We start from the raw sequence: 19,734 nt of genomic DNA, 5'->3' as shown, positions 1-19,734 counted from the left end.
GGGGGACTCAAGGGCCTCCCTCCAGTCGTCCTCATCTAAATAACCAATATCAGTCTCCCAGGAGGCCTTCAACGACAGGAGAGAAGAGGAGCAGTGGGTGACTAACATTTGGTATATTTTGGAGACTTTCTTATCTCCCAGGTCCCCCATGAAGAGCTTGGCCTCCACAGGGCTAAATTCAGGAAGTTGGTCCAGCCCCACCAGACTTGGTGCTAGCGCATGGCGGAACTGTAGATATTTGAAGAATTGGGTCTTGGACATGCTGAATTCGGTGCTGAGGTCCTGAAAGGACTTGAGGGTAGTCCCTGCGAGGATGTGGCCAAGTGAGGAAATCCCGATGGCGTCCCAGCCACCAAACCCCGACAAGGAAGCCAGTGCGGGAAGCTGTCCGTTATTCCACAGTGGAGTTTCCGCTGTCAGCCTACCCCACCAACCCATGCGGCGCAACGCCTGTCTCCAAATTACAAATACTACCTGAGTGACCCGCGGCAATTTCTTCCGCCGCCTGGCTGAGTACAACAGTGTATGGAGCGTGGCATCGCCCATCAAGAAGTATTCCAGTGCATATGCCGGGTCGCTGTGGTCGCCGTACCACCACTCATTTAAAACTAGTAGGTGAGAGGCCTGATAATATGACAGGAGATCAGAAGTAGCCAGACCTCCACAGTACGTGGATAGGAAGCAAGTCCGCAGCGCCACTCTAGAGACGCCACCAGCCCATAGAAAGCGGCCCAGCACCGAGTTCACGCGACGGAACCACTGTGGATCAATTCTATACGGATGGTTCTGTAATTGATACAAGAGCCGCGGGAGGGCGACCATCTTAAAGATAGCAGATCTGCCGTAGATGTTAAGAGGCATGCGAGACCAGGTTTTGATGTCTGATTGGACTTTGTCCCATACCGGCAGCACGTTACGCTCCCATGCAATTACGGCGGACTCGGATAGGAAGACCCCCAAGTATTTTAGACCACCGACCGCCATCTGTAGGGCTGAAGCCCAGGGGTACGTCTCAAACTCTCCACCCAGCACCCACAGGGTCGACTTGCGCGGGTTGAGGAAGAGTCCCGATACTTCGCCAAAGACCTGCATTATTTCCAATATTCGAGGGCCGGAGCGGTGGAGGTCCGTCATAAAGAAGAGGACGTCGTCCGCATACAGCGCGATTCTATCTGAGAGTTCCTCCCCCCACACAAAGCCACGATACTGTGCATCAGCACGTGCCCATGCGGCTAGGGGCTCCATGGCCAGAGCGAAGAGATAAGGGGATAGTGGGCATCCCTGCCGGGTCCCCCTGGCAATTGGGAACTTCTCTGAAATTGCCCCGGAGATGCGTACCGAGGCAGTGATGTCTGTATATAGCAACCTAACATAGGAGATGAACACCGGGCCCAGGTTGAGACGCGGCAAGAGGGCGAAAAGGTAGGACCAGCTGACCGAATCGAACGCCCTGTCAATATCTGCCAGCAACAGTGCTGCCCGCTCCCCGGTCGCCCCTACAGCGTCCACCGCCGCCTGTGCACGCCTGATGTTGTGTCGCATCGCTCGATGCGGCATGAAGCCCGCCTGATCCGGGTGAACCAGATCCGTGACATACGGGAGAAGACGGTTCGCCAGCGCTTTGGCCAGTAATTTGGCTTCGAAGTTGAGCAGGGATATGGGACGATATGAGTCATGTCGATCTGGGGGTCTACCCGGCTTCTGGAGCACCACAATTTCAGCCTGACGCCAGTCCGACGGCAGGCTACCACGCTCCCGCGCCACTTCTAACGCCCCTCTATAGTGCGGCCCAAGCTGCAGGTGGAATTTCTTGTAGAATTCGCTGGGGAACCCACTCGGTCCCGGCGCCTTACCCACGTTGAGTTGTCCCAGCGCATCCCCTAGTTCCTCCGCCGACAGGGGGAGGTCCAAGGCCTTCCTGGCCTCATCCAAAACTGCGCGGGGGTGAGGTCAGCAATGAACCTATCAACAGCATCCGACGGAAGGCTGTCTCGGGGAGCATACTGGTCTGCATAGTAGGTGGCAAAGCACGCCGCAAGGGTCGCGGCGTCCGTAATGGCGACTCCCTCCCCGTCAGTAAGGCCTGGTAATGTGATTGGTTGCAACGTTTGTTGACATAGTCTATGGAGCATAGTGCAGGACTTATCACCCCACTGGTATACCCTGCTCCGCGTAGCCAGCCAAGCTTGTCTGGCCTCGTCCATTAATACCGAGGCATAGGATTGCTGCACCTGCAGGAGCAGCCGTATCGCCATTGCATCCCCTTCCCTCCAACACCGATTCTCCAGCACTTCCACGCGCCCCGCAGCCGCGACAATAGCTTCCCGTCGGGTACGCCGGGCAGCAACGCACCAAGCAATGTCTACGCCCCTCAGGGTGGGCTTCATGGCCTCCCAGACCGTCACTCCATCAACCCCCTCAACCAGATTCTCCTGCCAATATTGGGCAATCGCACCATGCATATGTTGTGTGTAGTCTGCCTGCTAGAGATGCCACGAGGACATCCTCGACCGAAACAGGCCGGCGCGTCTTGTGCAAGTCAATCTGTACTGCGACAGGGGAGTGGTCCGACAGCCCCCGGGGCTGAATCACAGCCCGTTTCACCCTGTCAAGGAAGGCCCCCGGCACAAACACACAATCCAGCCTTGAGAAGGAGCCATGAACAGCGGACACATACGTGTACTCACGCGTCCTGGCATGCAAGTGTCTCCAGGCACCCACCCAGCCCAACCCATCAATCATTGCTTTCAGCCATGTGGGGGAGGTCGCCGCCACAGCCCCCTGCGACCTCTGCCGATCCAGGTATACATCCACAACATCGGTCCAGTCACCCCCTATCACAGCCAAGGAGTCCGGGATATCGGCCCACAATTCAAACAGTCTCTCTGCCAAGGACCATTGCAGAGGGTGAGGGGCATACACACTGCCAAACACCACTGGCTCCGCACCAATCAGGCCTTTCACAAAGACATACCGACCCTGGGGATCAATCCAATGGCGTTCATGGGTATACGACAGCCTACGGTGGATAAGAATGGCCACCCCTCTCGAGCCCCTGGAGAACCCCGCATGGAACACTTGATGGAAACCAAACCGCTGTAGACTCAGCGCCTTCGTACCCAGCATATGTGTTTCTTGAAGTAGCATCACATCGGCTGAGTTTCTCTTACCCCAGCGCAAGACTGCCCCACGTTTGATTTTGTCTAACATCCCCCTGACATTCCAACTCAGAATCTGCATAGAGTCACTAGCAAGTTCCTGCCCTTGGGTGTCAACCATTGTCTCAATGGGAAAGTCTCTGAGGCCCCCGGGACCCGGCCTCGGCACCCAATACCATATACTTCAACACAGTAGAAAACACGTGCACCCCTTTCAAACCCTCCACTACCCCCCCGTTACCAACCACCAACCCTGCCCCCTCAACAACCCAACTCCAATACTCCACCCCCCACCCCTATACCTTATGGAACAAGGAAGTACCTGTCGCGGCATTGGGAGCTTCGGGCCCAAAACAGAGCGCCCAAAGCCCACCATACCAATGGATCCCAACTACTCCCCCCAAGTACCAGAACCGTCCCCAGGGCCACCCCCCAACCGTGGGAGGATGAGGCCGCCCTATAGGTTAGTACCCCAAACCCCTTAGTACCACAATGTTTGGACCACAGGAAGAACGAGGCAGCCAGACGCCTCTCGGACTATGTCCCTTGCGCCCTACCCGGGACCACTCCACCGCTGAAACCTCCACATTAGGCCCTCCGCAGAGACCACCAGCGGACGGGGTTAAACTAAGACGACTGAAGACACACGGTGTTCAGTTTTCTTTCCCCGATTGGTCAGTGTCAGGTTGCGTCCCATCCAAAAGGCCATCACGGGACAGGGAGGGTCGTCTTGATCGGGATTTCCGATGTCGTTTGCCTTTGCTGGTGGAGTCGCCCCTCTCCTGCGACGACCCGCGCGATGGTCCAGAGCCCAGCCCCGCAGGGCGTTTGGTCGGATCCTGACCGTCTCATCCGTCCACCTGAACACTTCTTCCGGGGAGTCGAAAAAGTGAGTTTTGGAGTTGAAGACAACGCGAAGGCGGGCTGGGTACAGCAGTGAATATTGGATTTTTAGGCCACGCAGTTTGGCCTTCGCCGCCAGGAAGTAATGACGCTGCTGTTGTACTTGCCTGCTATAATCCAGAAAGATCATAATCTTATGATTGTCATACAGCAATGTCTCTTTGGCCCTCGCTTCCCTGAGTATAGTGTCTCTGTCATGGAAGTTCAGGATCTTGGCTATGACAGGCCGAGGCCGTTCCCCCACCGGCGGTTTCTGCGTTAGGGCTCTGTGTGCGCGCTCCACTATGAAGCAGCGCGACAGGACATCTGGGGTAAGCCAGCTCTCTAGCCATCCTGTGAGGAAGGCATCCATGGGCCCCTTCTCGCAATCCTCCGGAAAGCCCACGAAGCGTAGGTTATTCCTTCGCGCTCTCCCCTCCGCGTCCTCCACGCGAAGAGCCAGCCCCTTCTGGATCTTGTCCATCTCCGCCACTTTCTGTTCGAGGGCTCCGACGTCTCCCTCAACTCCTGTAATCCTGGTCTCGGTCTCTGCAATGCGAGCGACGGCGTTGCGGAGGTCTTGTCTCAACAGCATAACGTCAGCACCCACCGCGCCAATTTTTGCATCCAGCATGTCCCTCGATTGTGTGATGGCCGCCATCAACGCCGTGTTATCCGGGCCAGTGTTCTGACTACCTCCGGTGGCCCCCGATCCCCCGCTGGGTCCAGTGAATTTGTCGATCGGCCCCTGCTTGGCGGAGCCAGTACCACCTCCGCCCCTGGTCATGGTTGGGATAGTTCAAGCGGGCTCTCCGTGCCCGTGGCAGACCCTCCTCTTACTGCCACGCAGGATTAAGGATGACCCACGGGGTGCCCCGCCGCGCTAGGTTGCCACTACAGGAGACCAGCAAGCAGCTATCGCCAATGTCACTCGGGGCCACTGCAGAGCCCCCAATCCCGGGCCCCCAGGCAGGGCACCCCCACACCCAGAGGAATTGCTGCAAGGCACCCGGCTCCTCACCTTCACGGGACCACAGCCTCCCAGGCCCCGCTCCGGCCACTACCGGTCTCTCCGGTCCAGCCCTCCACCACAGCTGCAGGCTAGGACGGGCACTAGCGATCACTCGTGGCCAGGGTGAGCAGGCGACACTGTGTCTCTGGGCCACACCAGCTACCAGTCCGGGCCAGCGCAGGATACATGCAGGATGAAGGCGCCCCAGGAAATGGCGCGGGCGCCGCACTGCTCCACTCCGCCAGTCTCTTCCGCGGTTAGGGGCCACACCGCAGGGGTCCACACACGTAGGCAATCGGGCGGAACGTGCCCTCTCTGCTACCGATGGTCCGGCTCCAGCCCCGACACCGCCACAACCTCCAGCCGCCCGAGGGGGCCCAACCTGCCCGAGGCCCGTGCAGCTCTTCACAACGCCACTCTCCCGCAGCCTCCTGCGGCGCCGGTATCTCTCCAGGCGGTAGGGGACGCCGCCGCCCCCACTCCAGCCGCCAAAAGCCAACAGTTCCGGGGCCCACGGGGCCCGCCGGCAAACAATCCGGCCGGCGCTCAGGGCCGTCCGTCGGGCCCAGCGTCTAATCGAGGCCCCGGCTCTCCACGCGGCAGGTAGGCCCAGTGCGTGTCGCTGCCAAAAGTTCTGCCAGCCAGGGACCAGGGATCTCGAACGCTGCGCCGGAGGGTGCCCCTTGTTGTAAGTAGCCGCCGCTGTTCCAGTGTGGCCAGTATTGGGTTCGGGGATAGGATAAATGATAGGATTAATCACGGGCCGGCGGGAGCTCTAGAAAGCCACGTCAAAGCCGCGTTATCCGGGCCAGTGTTCTGACTACCTCCGGTGGCCCCCGATCCCCCGCTGGGTCCAGTGAATTTGTCGATCGGCCCCTGCTTGGCGGAGCCAGTACCACCTCCGCCCCTGGTCATGGTTGGGATAGTTCAAGCGGGCTATCCGTGCCCGTGGCAGACCCTCCTCTTACTGCCACGCAGGATTAAGGATGACCCACGGGGTGCCCCGCCGCGCTAGGTTGCCACTACAGGAGACCAGCAAGCAGCTATCGCCAATGTCACTCGGGGCCACCGCAGAGCCCCCAATCCCGGGCCCCCAGGCAGGGCACGCCCACACCCAGAGGAATTGCTGCAAGGCACCCGGCTCCTCACCTTCACGGGACCACAGCCTCCCAGGCCCCGCTCCGGCCACTACCGGTCTCTCCGGTCTAGCCCTCCACCACAGCTGCAGGCTAGGACGGGCACTAGCGATCACTCGTGGCCAGGGTGAGCAGGCGACACTGTGTCTCTGGGCCACACCAGCTACCAGTCCGGGCCAGCGCAGGATACATGCAGGATGAAGGCGCCCCAGGAAATGGCGCGGGCGCAGCACTGCTCCACTCCGCCAGTCTCTTCCACGGTTAGGGGCCACACCGCAGGGGTCCACACACGTAGGCAATCGGGCGGAACGTGCCCTCTCTGCTACCGATGGTCCGGCTCCAGCCCCGACACCGCCACAACCTCCAGCCGCCCGAGGGGGCCCAACCTGCCCGAGGCCCGTGCAGCTCTTCACAACGCCACTCTCCCGCAGCCTCCTGCGGCGCCGGTATCTCTCCAGGCGGTAGGGGACGCCGACGCCCCCACTCCGGCCGCCAAAAGCCAACAGTTCCGGGGCCCACGGGGCCCGCCGGCGAGCAATCCGGCCAGCGCTCAGGGCCGTCCGTCGGGCCCAGCGTCTAATCGAGGCCCCGGCTCTCCACGCGGCAGGTAGGCCCAGTGCGTGTCGCTGCCAAAAGTTCTAGAGATGCAAAAGATGCAAAAAAATTCCTAGGACGTCTAGGTATGTGAGTGAACAGGTAAGTCTGGCCAGTTATCAAGAAGGAGCAGTAGAGAAGGATTGTCAAAGTTATATAGAAAGAATATTTTTATTTAGTATATTTAAAAATCATATTAGAAATGACCAAAGGTCAAACAATATGATGGGTATTAAAATATCTTGTCAAAATTACATACAATAATCATAAAGGATTAACATAAAATTCATAATCCACAAGGTAAAACAATATATTGACAAAAGCATACAGGTAATCACAGAATTAATAAAACAAGCATAAAAACTCGACGCGCGTTTCGGCAGGGGACCGCCTTCTTCAGGAGACACAATTTAATTCAACAGTAGAAATCTATCCATGCAGCAAAGACACTCAAGGTGACTCGTCCTCCGCGAAGATGTATCTTCGCGGAGGACTTCCCCACACGCCGGAACACGGAGCAGCTACATCTTGCTGTCTGCTATTAACCATTCGTTTTTTGAGTGTATCTTTTAATTCAACACCACAAGGCGCTATTCCGAGTCGACCTACCTGAAGTGTGTCTAATACAAGCGCCACTTCATTTAATATCAAGAGCCCATTATATAAGTTTTTATACACGAGATAAGGTGCCATCAATAGCTACCTTGCTTCCAGCGCCAAGTCTACCAACTACCGTGGTATTTTGATAAAGGACATCTACAAAACGGTCATCATATGCCTATATAAAGAATAAACTCCATCAGCAACATTCACACATCTCATGTGGAATTATAAGGATTCCCCCAATCCAAAACTATTCCGTAAACGCATCACTATTGCATGAAGAGTTCACCTTGAGTGTCTTTGCTGCATGGATAGATTTCTACTGTTGAATTAAATTGTGTCTCCTGAAGAAGGCGGTCCCCTGCCGAAACGCGCGTCGAGTTTTTATGCTTGTTTTATTAATTCTGTGATTACCTGTATGCTTTTGTCAATATATTGTTTTACCTTGTGGATTATGAATTTTATGTTAATCCTTTATGATTATTGTATGTAATTTTGACAAGATATTTTAATACCCATCATATTGTTTGACCTTTGGTCATTTCTAATATGATTTTTAAATATACTAAATAAAAATATTCTTTCTATATAACTTTGACAATCCTTCTCTACTGCTCCTTCTTGATAACTGGCCAGACTTACCTGTTCACTCACATACCTAGACGTCCTAGGAATTTTTTTGCATCTGTTGCTACCCTGCCCTAGGAGTCTATAGATTTTCACTACCCAGGGGGTCCTTGCTATTCTCATTTGCTGCCAAAAGTTCTGCCAGCCAGGGACCAGGGATCTCGAACGCTGCGCCGGAGGGTGCCCCTTGTTGCAAGTAGCCGCCGCTGTTCCAGTGTGGCCAGTATTGGGTTCGGGGATAGGATAAATGATAGGATTAATCACGGGCCGGCGGGAGCTCTAGAAAGCCACGTCCGCCATTGTCGCCCTCGAAGCCACGCCCCCGCTTGAGAGAATTTTTAATTAATTTGTGGGGGTAGCCTCTCTCCTTAAGATTTTTTGTCATGTTCTCAGTGTCTGTAGAAATCGTCCAAATTGGAACAATTTTGTCTCAGTCTCAAGAATTCTCCAAAGGGCACATTGTCCCTTTGTGCTTTGGGGTGATTGCTCGAATAGTGGAGGAGTGAGTTTTTGTCCGTTGGTTTAGTGAAAAGTTCGACTTTCAAGAAGCCCTCCTCTTCTTTGATGGCTATATCTAAAAATTCTACCCTCGAGTTCCTGTGATGACCTGTGAATCTAAGGTTGGGGTCTCCCAGATTGAGCCATTCTAAAAAGCTGGCTAAATCCTCTGCGTCTATACTAGAAACAGAGGACCTCAACGGAGGGGATGACATCTTCATTATGTCGTGCATTCCATCTGATCTTGAAGAGGAATTTCTTCCTCTTCAAAGATGACCTATATCTACAGGTCAAGGGGACCAGTATGGGGGCCACTTGTGCCCCCAGCCTGGCCTGTTTATATGTGGGTGAGTTCGAACTCAAGCACATATTTAATGAGGCTGCCCCCTTTTTCGAGAACATCTCCTGCTGGCACCGCTACATAGATGATATTATCTTTAACTGGAGCGGTGCCAGCGAGGATTTAGCCAGCTTTTTAGAATGGCTCAACCTGGGAGACCCCAACCTTAGAGACACGACCCACCTCATTGATAGACTCCCCTGACCAATCGGAAGACATTAGATAAAGACCAACCAATAGGGATACAACAATACAAGCCAGATTATGCTAATCTTGTGGCTTCGGCTAGGATCGACCTGATTGGCCAGATTTCGGACCAATCACATGCTAGATAGAGCATTTAAAGACGGCACTCTCTTTCCTCAGGCATTTCCCGTGGAACCAGAGAAGCAGGCAGTCCATCGTGATTCAACAGGTAAGCACCACCATTAGGTTAGGATGTGAGGCAATAGCGGTAACTGAACCAAGCAGTGTATTTCTAACCGCCAGGCCCCCTTTTCCTTCTCAACTCCTAGGAAAAGAATCCCATAACACGAGGACATGACGTTAATGCCTCTGGTTCTACAACTTAAAGACTAATCGTAACCAGAGAAGTGAGCAGTCCTTTGCGGATTATTAGGTAAGCCTATATAACTTGGTTACAGTATAGAATAGCAACTTGCTAATGACATTATCCCCAACTGACCTACACTTGATCTCTATATACCATGTTTATAGAAACGGAATCTAATTCTGCAAGGACAAGACTTAGGCGCCTCTGGATTTTAACAGTGTAAAGAAAAGCAGCAACACACATTGGGCACAACAATTTTTTAACTGACTGTATGCCCACGTACCTATATCAACAGGTATGTCCAGCCTTTACTAACAATGCCTAGACAGCTTCTTAGAAAACCAGGTTTAAAACTAAGAATTACATTAGTGTAAAATTCCCTCCTTATCCGTATTCTACAATCTTTTGATTTACAGGAGCACCATATCGGTAGCACAGCCCACATATACAGCTTTAATAACTTGCATCCAAAAATGGCATAATATGGAAACCCAATTCAACCCTCGCATACGGACTCCAAGGTAAACGTTTCTTCCAAGTCATACAAAAGTGATAGAATAGACTGGAGTGTCCTAGGCTCGTCAATCTGGTATACGATTATTAAATGTAAATTTACCACAACCTTTACTCCCATACCTTAATAGTATTTGTCTATATAGAGATCCGTTTAATTTTGCGGCCAAGCAGAACAGCTCTCCCCCAAAGGTAGTTGGCCAAATAAATAATAAACTGTTAAGAACCTGATCATTTTTCCCCGAGGAACTAAGACCACAATCGATTCCCCCATATACTATCTAGGAAAGCAGACAGCCCCTCCCCAAAGATAGAGGGATATAGAACAAAGTAAACTATTAAAAATTGAATTAGCCATCGTTGAGGAATTATGAACACAGTTGATTTCCTCACATGTATGTACCAGAACTGTTGATTAATTGGTTAAGATACTGCAAGAGCATTCACAATGATTTGTACAGCGAATGTATCCTTTTCTTTCAGTTAAATAAACAGCACACCCCGAATAAACCAATCAGTTTGTACAAAAGTTACTAGAATAGTCTATATATATGCACAGCCATGTACCAATTGTTACAGGTCAAGTAGCTAATTGTGTTCTGTATGATAAATGTAAATCACCATGTACTTATCAAACCTAATTGTATGTTCACTCTTCTAGGGCAATTATATTGACCCCAATACCTCGACAGAAACTAAATGGTGTCTTGATAAAGGCGGATAAACTCTGGAAAACCACCGTAACGCGTCGACGCTTCATTCAGTATAATTCAGGATCTCGACATCTTTGCTGATATACTGTATTATAGTGCACATAGCTTAGGTGTTAACAATAGAGTCCGAATATACAACCAGCATTGCACAAATTCCATGTTTTACAGTCTTTTCTGTCCTTGTGATTTAATCTTGCTGGCCAAAATTGAATGTCAAAAAAACTTTTTATTGTTTTATCTGTGCTGAGTGGGTTCCATTTTGGACCACTCTCCTTTCAACATTTGCATTTTCAAATAAATTGTAAGAATTCTTTATATATACTTGTATTTTGTAATTGTTTTTCCTTGATGCTCTGGCTTCTCCTACTCATTTACCTTCAAGGGAACACTTTATTTTACTGGTTAGTTAACCCTACTTCCCTTGACTCTTGTTAAGGGGTACCTCTCGAATTTACTCTCTTGGATGTTAAATCTGACAGGAAGAGCTAAAACAGGGATATGGCAAGGACCCAACCCTGTTACAGCCCGTTGGTAGTTAAAATCCTTCTAGACAGATGACTTCTGGTCCCCAGCTTTACTAGTACCCAGATGTCTGCATGCAAGAGTATTAGTTGATGCAGGAGGGGAGATAGAATCTTCCAGTTAGTCAATTTGCCCCACAGTTGGTCTCTGTCAATACAATGGCATCAATCAGTAGAGAGAGGGCTAGAATGTTTTTAGTGGTGCCCATGAGCTGGCAGAAACCTGTCTGATTGAGAGGAATAATTGCAATTACAGTGGCCCAACATGTTTATTCCTTCAGGATGAGACCGGCATAGTATTTGGCATCAGTATGTATATGAGCTACCAATCTATAGTTTTTAGCCTCGTTCTTTTCACCGTGTTTATAGATTGGGTAGATGATCGAACCCCTCCACGAGGCCGGTATTACCTCTATTCATAGGATTTCTTTGAAGACTGGCTTCGGAGTTTCTGCCCAATAACCATTGTCTAGTTTGAGGGAGACCGGAGGTATGCTATTTCGGCATGGTGCTCCCTCTCTTCTATCTTTGGCTATCCTCTTAGTAATTTTCTGAGCCGAGAATGCAATCGTAGATGTTACCAGATTGCTGCGTAATTCATGATTTATCTCTTCCGTTAGTCCTGCATTGTCTTCTGCTTTTACGTTGCTGTTAAAGTAATCCCAAATGAAAGTCATCAAAGCCACTTCCTTCAAATGCTAACTAACTCCATGGGTTGTGGGTTTTTGAAGCGTGTTGATCATATACCAAACACTTGCGCTGTTGTTGCTCTATACATCATAAAGAAGCTTAGCACAAAGTGTCTCTTATGCTCTCTTTATAGTTTCCAATTTAGCTTTTTCCATGTTGCTCTAAGTTGCAACATCTCCATTTGCAGGTTGACAGGGCGGAAAATCCGTTTCGCTCGCGGATTTTGCGGATTTTCGGTAAATTCGCAATCCGCGAGATTCGCGAATCTCCCGCAAAATCCGCAAATCCGCGAGCAGCGGATTTTGCTCGCACTGCTCGCACTGTTCGCGTGAGTTCGCGGCTTCCCAGTACAACTTCGCGCCCCGCGAATAAGTGCAAAATTGCAGAAATACGATCTAATCAAAACTGAAACTACTTACCAGGTTCAAAAGTTCAGGCTCATCATTAGTAGCCATTTCCTGTAGTGCTTGCTGAGGGGCCCCTCCAGAGTTCAGTTGCCAGTTGCAACTATTATGTGACCCTGCTCTGAACCTCAGAATAGTTACACATATGCCACAAAGGTCCTGAATTACAGCTAAGGGAGACAAGCAGGAGCCAGGCTGGCAGTTCAAATCCATTAATCAGCCCCTAATTCATTATTGTCAGTTGGGGCAGGGCAGGTGTTGTAACTAATTTTGCAACAATGAAAGCACTTAGCAAGTGCAAAAGTTCACTAATCAGGAAGCACTAAGGAAGCAGGTGCCAGCTAAAAAAATATTCTGTGACACATTAATCAGCCCCAAATTAATTCAGGTCACTTGAGGCAGGGAAGGTGTGCTTGCGTTGCCACAATAATGTACACTGACTGGACAACCAGAGGGTGCTGTGATGAAACAGAGGGTGGCATGGGTGGGCCAGAGGGTGGCATGAGTAGTCAGAGAGTGGCAGTGGTGACAGAGAGTGGCAGTGATGAAGAAGAGTGTCCCAAACAGGCTGGACACGTAGAAACAACAAGTTCGCGAAACTTGCGACCCGACAGGTAAGTTCGCAATTTGCGACATTGTACAAAACCCTCGCGAACTGGCAGAAACCCGCACAAACACAAAAAAAAAAAATCCGCAAATTCGCGAGAATTCGCGGATTTTGCGGATTGCGAGATTCGCAAATCCGCAAAATTCGCGAACGCGAGATTCGCAAAATTCGCCCATGGTTACATCCGGGCCATGTAGATAAAGCTCCTGCAATGTTTTATTTATTATTTTCATGAGCATCCTTCTGTGATTGTGATTTGGTGTACCTCCTATGACAAAGTCCTTTTGTTATCCTTTGTTTTGACTCTTCTGTAGCTGAATGGACTTCCCCTAATGCTTTTATAAAGCTTTCCCAGCCGACTATAGCATGTGTTCCTTGTTCTTGCAGGAGGATCTTCGCAGAAGCAAGCAGATTTTCTGGATATCAATTTCTGCATTTGATTCTTTTGTTGTCACCCTTATGTATGGAACTAGGCCCCTCTGCTTGCTGAGTTGGCATTATAACTTGCACAGTTAGTGTAAATTATTGTGGGAGATGATCACTGCTGTCCTTAACTCCAAGGTGATAATCAGTAATTTTACAGAACAGGGAGAGAGTTGCAAAGGTATAGTCTATTGTTGTGATAGTTATTGCAGTGTGATAAGTGGCTGCAGGGGGGCAATCTTCTGTTAAGCGACCATTTAGTGCACAAAAAGCTGAGATGTTGAAGGTCCTCCAGCAATTTCTTGGCTAGCTTAGTTTGCCTTCCCCATTTATTTCCTGGCTGTGGTGGGATGTGCCATGTAAGTGATTGGTTTGCCATAAAGTTATCATTCTCTGTTGTTCCTAACATATGCAAATTAAACTCGCCAGTTATTATGAAGTTTGGGGTTTTGAGGTTGCAGACAGGGGAGGTAACATCCTTATTATCTCCCCTGCCAGCAAATTGACACCCTTGGTATGGTCTCATGAGTGCAGATATACATTTGTTGTCAACAACTGCAGATTTTTAATATCACTTTTGACTTTCACTCTAACAGCCTGCATTGCGTTGGTCAAGAATAAATTTGAATCCAGGTCTTTGACAGCATTAATACTTGCTATTGAGGTATATATTGCAAGTCCTCCTTTGAAGTGACTATATTTAGCACTTTTGGTGACTGGAAGATGGTGCAGCTTAAACCCTTGTAAATGGACCGGCTGATCCAGCCAGGCTGTCTCTAAAAGGACATGGTCAAAGGATTGGAGATAGAGCAACAACTGAGAGTCTGATCTTTTGTTTCCCAAACTGTTGATGGTCCAAGAGCATTAGAGTAAGGTGTTTTTAGCAGTTGGTGAAAGATTGCTGCTCTGTCAGGGATTGATGCTTTGGACATTTATTGTACTTTGTAGTTTTGCTTGTACTTGTCTCATTTGGCATGCCCGCCAGGCAGGCTGTTTCTTCTTATGCATAGGAGATGCATTCTGTGTCCCTTTTTGTACAGAATATGGGCATATCATGGCACGCTCATGGTGAGATCCTTGGTGATCATTATACCTAGCTAGCAGAGTTCGGGTACCCGGGTTATAATAAGGCAGCAGCTTTATTCCCCAGATTCTCGATTGTTCTTGTTCATCCAGATCCCTCCTGGCTATGCTGGGTGATGTCCAGATTGCTTTTGTTGCCTCATTGCCTAGATGGTTATTATGTTCCACAAACTTAATCGATGTCAGGTCAGATGATTTCAGATCCTCCAGCATGCTTATGGGTGTTCATAACCATAAGTTGTTCCCCCTGTTTAAAGTATCAGCAAGACTTTTGGACTTCTATTCAGGCAGAAAAAAGTGTAGTGCATGTCTCCGGCTGTGCCCGCAGCCTGTTAAGGGCATTTAATTGTTGGGTGTTCTGTCCGGATTCTGGAGGAATTAATGAGACTGTCTAAGTAAGTTAGGTGTAGGTTCTGACATTATGACCCCTAGAGCTGACAGCACCAGTAAGACGGGTTATAACATTTGATTAGGGTGCATCTCCTGGTCTTCCTCCATTTTTGTTAATCATTTACTCATTGGTCTCTGTTCCCTCCACAGTTGTTGACACCACATTTTGTGTGACCCTCTGGTCTCCTTTTCCAGGGGTTATATTTGACTCCTCTTAAAGGGCAGCTGCCTCACCAGTGGGCAGTGCCTTGCTCCTGTTCCTAATACAGTTGGTTCCTGAGAGCTTTCTCCTCCCCTGAGCGTTGCTCCATCTGCTTGTGTCCAATGAGTGTTGATTAGTTCCAATTTGTATATCTGTTGCTGTGTCGCTAGTAGCTCACAATGCTGGCTACTAGTGGCACAGTAAAAAAGTGTTTGAGTTGTGGAGCCAGTTTGAAAGTAGTCTGTTATATCTGCCTTGCTTTGAATCAAGTCAAGCGGTTGGCTGGGCTTCGTCCTCCAGAATCGATGGTGACCTCCTTGCGGTTGTATGCCCCCACAAGGGGGAGGTCAACTGCCCTTGGCACTCTTGGTCTTCACTTCCCACATTCATCTGAGAATTCCTGCCTTGTGTTTTGTTGTTTTCATGTTAAATCCTAGTCCGCTTCTCAGAAGCTGGATTAGATACTTCCATCCTTGAGGGCAGGGGCGCCTAGTGACATCTCCTCCTTACCGACAGTCTCCTCCTTGGGATCCACCTTGGCACCTGTGTCCACGTGATTTGCTTATTCTCTTGCCCTGTGACCAGTTCTTTTCCTACTTAGGCCCATTACCCGTCACTTCTATTACAGTGATTGCACTATTTTCACTTGCTTTCAAGAGCCTTTCACAAGTCACAATGTGTTGGCCCACAATCCCTGGTTGCAGTGCAGTTGAAAGCCCGTTTACCTCATCATTACTTGAGCAAAGCACTGACCCAGCATCTTTTATGAAGGAGAACTTGGTGTATATCTTTGCTTGATAACCTGATGTTGTAGCAGTTTGTACGGTCTCAGGCTTTGGATGACGGGTTGAGGCTAAAATAACTTTTTTGTTTGCTATGCTTGTCTCTTGACAGCTCCTTCTTCTTTTGTTCATTGCTCAGAAAGCCTGGTGTCTTACTCTCTCAGATCTCATTTTGGTCAATTTTAACTGCACACTTTCAGTATAGGCCCCCTTTTTTTCTGATAGATGATAGGTGCCTCACTCATTCCCACACTTGGTGTGGTTAAGCTCAGATGAGCAACTGTCTATGTTGATTTTGACAAGCTGGCCTTTTATGAGTAATTACTATATTTCAAGGGACATTAATTGGCTGTAGATTGCTCCTCTGTTACCGCTTCCAGGTGCTGGTGGTAATATTGTTCTCTTAGTGCTCAATGCACACTAATTTGCACAGTTCTTCCATTCAAGCAGCTCGTTCCAGGACTCAGAGGAGGCTGTCGCTGGAGCTGGAGAAGGGCAGCACCAGGCAACTATAAGCTGGGAGAAGCAGGGAAACAAGCTGCACCACAACCTAGAGAGGCTGCTTACACTACACATGCTTTCTCTACGATAGCCCGGTCCCTCTCTTTTAGCTGCTTGCTTGCTTGACTGCAATCCCGGCTCAGCCTCTGCATCCAGGCTGTCGTTTACTTTTCAGGGCTTTTTGCTCCCCCTTGCTCACAGCCCCCACGCCCCGGTACCTGCTCACAGACTCTCTCGCCCGCTTTCAGCCTCGTCCACTCGGGCTGGGCATGTTGAGAAGATCACAGGGTAGATGGCCGAAGCAGATGGCAAAATGGGCGGGTTGTCAGAAGAACACCCCTCCTCAGCAACAGGGCTGCCGGGTCTGCAGGGTGCTCCAGAGAGCACGTACAGTGGTGAGTGGAGTGAAGAATTTGTGGGTGGGTGGGCAGAGGGTATGGTTGCTGAGGGGCAAGCACAATCAAGCACAGTCAGCTTGCAAGATGATCCCCAGGTGGCTCAGCCAGCAGCTTAGTTCGGCTGATGACCGTTAGCCAGGAGCCGCAAACCATAGCATTCCTGTGACCTCTGGCAGCCCTCTGTCATGCGTGAGAAACGTGGAGTAATGTAGCATTGGTGTAGCTTAAAAGGAGTACTTAGGTAAGTAGGGCCTCTGGTTCAGTAGGAACTTTGTTCAGCAGGCCTAACTGATTCCCTGTAGCCGGCCTGTGCTCCAACGTGGTTGGCCTGAACGTATCACTTTTTTTCCAGTCCGGTGCGACCAGATATCCTCGAATAGCGTTTTTTGCTTTTTGGCGCCTTTTCTCACCAAAAAATTCAATTACTCCAGTTCTACTCATTGGATTTTTGTCGTTTTGCTTTTGTTTTATTTATTAAACTAAGCTCTATTCTTCTAACCTGGCCCGGGATCTTTTTTCTGTGGTGGTTTTGTAAACTCTTTTTATTGAGGTTTTGTTACAACATCAAAGTTTAATTTGGAATAAACATCAACATTTGTGAGAAAATAAATGCATTTCTATCACTTCTTGGGGTATTGTTGTGCCCTGTAAAAGCGGAATAGTCATGTAACTGAGAGCATGAGACAGATTAATGGGGCAAATTGGGGTGTCTATGTAGTGTGTGTGAGACCCACATGCGTTGGGAGAGAGACCATTTCAGGGTGGAAACAGTCGATCATTTTGTATTGTGTTTTCACTGTTCCAGAAATACTTTACACATGGCCTCTGAATTAAGCCTGATTGCTCTGTGCCAAGCTACCAGAGGGTGAGCACAGGTTAATTTAGGGATTGCCTGTACCTTACCCTGACTAGGATTCTGGTTGCTGCTTGGCCAGGGCTCATGACCCTGTCAACCAGTAACCCAATTTCTAACAGTATGATGTCAGGGACTGTGGAGCTACACTTGAGATACATGTTTACCTATAGATTGATACCTTGGTGAACCCCATTGGCCTAAGTGAGACAAAATTGTAATTTACTGCAGATTTCACCTGTAATGTTGAACACAGTTTATGCATCACAGACTTTCAGAAAGTACTATCGATCAACACTGTTAATGCCACTGACATTACCAGGACTACCCCAGGTGAGTACCAATCCATGAAGAGTCAAGGATTTGTACTGACCTGGGGTAGTCCTTATAATGTCAGACAATGCAATGCCATTGATAGAATACAATGTTAGTACATCATCAGGAGGCATAAAATAGTTCCTTGGGGATCAGCATTGCAAAGCTACATTTAATACATTACTGCAAACCGCGTTTGTGTCTTATTTATCTCATGTTTTAAAAGTTTCGCGTTGCCTAAATATTATTTCTATTATCTTTTCAGTGTCCTTCAAATATTCATAAAATTGATGGCTACTCCTGTGATAATGGACTGGTAAGAATAATTTCATACAGTTTAATCGTTACCATACTTACCAGCACTGACATTAATGCCCACGGTGTCAAAATACGGGAACCAATTCTCAAAGATATTTTAAAAAGTCACAGATATATGAATTGCGTGCTTCCTCCTGTGATGTGCATGCCTTTGCAGTGGTTACAGAGTTCCCAAGAGAATACCCTGGCATGTGCATGCAGATGTACACAAAACATGCATTTCCATGCATTCACCAAAGTTGCTATACTTTCCTTTGAGGATTCCCCGCTGGGTGAACAATACACAGAAGTAAATCTTGAATGAGCATTTGCACATGTGACTCTTTTTAAGCATTACGAACCTGGAAAATAGTTTTCCTGGCAGAGAAGTCTTTTTCCTTACACCACCATGAAATATGGGATTGTTCCATAACGTTTCTCTCCCTAGGAGCACACGCATTCCTACCTTTTAGTGAAGAAAAGTTGAGTGTTTCCAGGGTGGCACTGATTATGCAAATTGTTTGTAAATGCCCACGAACTAAAACCTTTGAGGGTGTTGCTAATTTGCTGAATATCAAACGTACGTTTACTACTGTAGCACATCTGATTTACTAGCTGATTTGGGGCATTTAGATGTATGTGCAGGCTGCAAAAATGCAACTCCTGATTCTGTAAATGAACATTTACAAAGTATGACCACAAGTTCAACTTATTGCACCCCGAAGTGGCGCCTTGGTGTGAAAAATGTTTGTGAATCAAGGCTTGGTAGGTGTAACTGATCATGGAACATTGAAAAGGCTAATGGACAAAGTGGTACATGGGAGCATCATACTTATTTTTTTCTAATGTAATTCGGAATGTCTATTAAAAAAGATGTGGGGAAAATACTTTGGGAAGTAATAATTAAAGGTGTCACAGAGACATGCCAAGCACGTTCAGGATTAGCAGTTTGTAGATGCAATCTACCCAAAATCCCAGGAGAGTGAAGAAGATATGTTGAGCAATATTTTATCGATCTTGCTGTAATGAAGAAGCACTCCTAGTAAGAAAGTAATCATTTTAATTACACAGAGGATTCTTGACAAGTGCAGCGTGAGCTGTTCACAACACTTAAACCAGTCATGACTTTAGCTCAAATTTTTGATTTCATGTTTAATTTTGTGGTTGTAAATGCCATTGCAATGCCCCTGGCAATTCCTATAAACTCCATTCAGAAAGAAGAAGAAAACACGCCTTTCACCTCTGATCCCAATTTACTGTGTCCATCTTTATCATTAAAAAGGGAAACGTTTTACAGACTTTTCCTTAAGCTATCGACCATTATCAGGCAACCTTCATCGTGAGGCACATTAGAGAGAGGCTGTTCCTTCTAGCAAGAAGCGTCTTTTGAAAAGAGATTCACTCTGACATAATAATCACAGTTTTATATGCGAATTTGAATGTAATAAGTAGTCAAATAAGCAAAGGAAATAAGAATGTAAAGTAGACAGAATATGATGCAAGTAAGAGTAACTCTTGACTAAAGTGTTCCTTTTGTTGTTGTTTTGTCATCCAGGGTCTCTGCTTTGGCGGGAGATGTAAAACCCGAGACAGACAGTGCAAGTTCATATGGGGACAAAGTAAGTACTAGGGCAAGGCT

The 19,734-nt window shown here is 48.5% G+C and overlaps 1 protein-coding gene across 2 annotated transcripts in view; it reads left to right on the top strand.

Moving 5' to 3' along the window:
* ADAM22 (ADAM metallopeptidase domain 22) overlaps positions 1 to 19,734 on the top strand; it is a 1,128,810-nt gene that overhangs the window by 889,853 nt on the left and 219,223 nt on the right. For both annotated transcript variants that reach the window (XM_086941795.1, XM_086941794.1), the window contains exons 19-20: positions 18,064 to 18,114; positions 19,651 to 19,714. In XM_086941795.1, coding sequence (XP_086797921.1) covers positions 18,064 to 18,114; positions 19,651 to 19,714 — 115 coding nt within the window. The remainder of the gene's footprint in view (positions 1 to 18,063; positions 18,115 to 19,650; positions 19,715 to 19,734) is intronic.

The sequence above is a fragment of the Lissotriton vulgaris genome, chromosome 10, assembly GCF_964263255.1.
Source record: "Lissotriton vulgaris chromosome 10, aLisVul1.2, whole genome shotgun sequence".
NCBI lineage: Eukaryota > Metazoa > Chordata > Amphibia > Caudata > Salamandridae > Lissotriton > Lissotriton vulgaris.
This window is presented reverse-complemented; position numbering and strand designations above follow the sequence as displayed.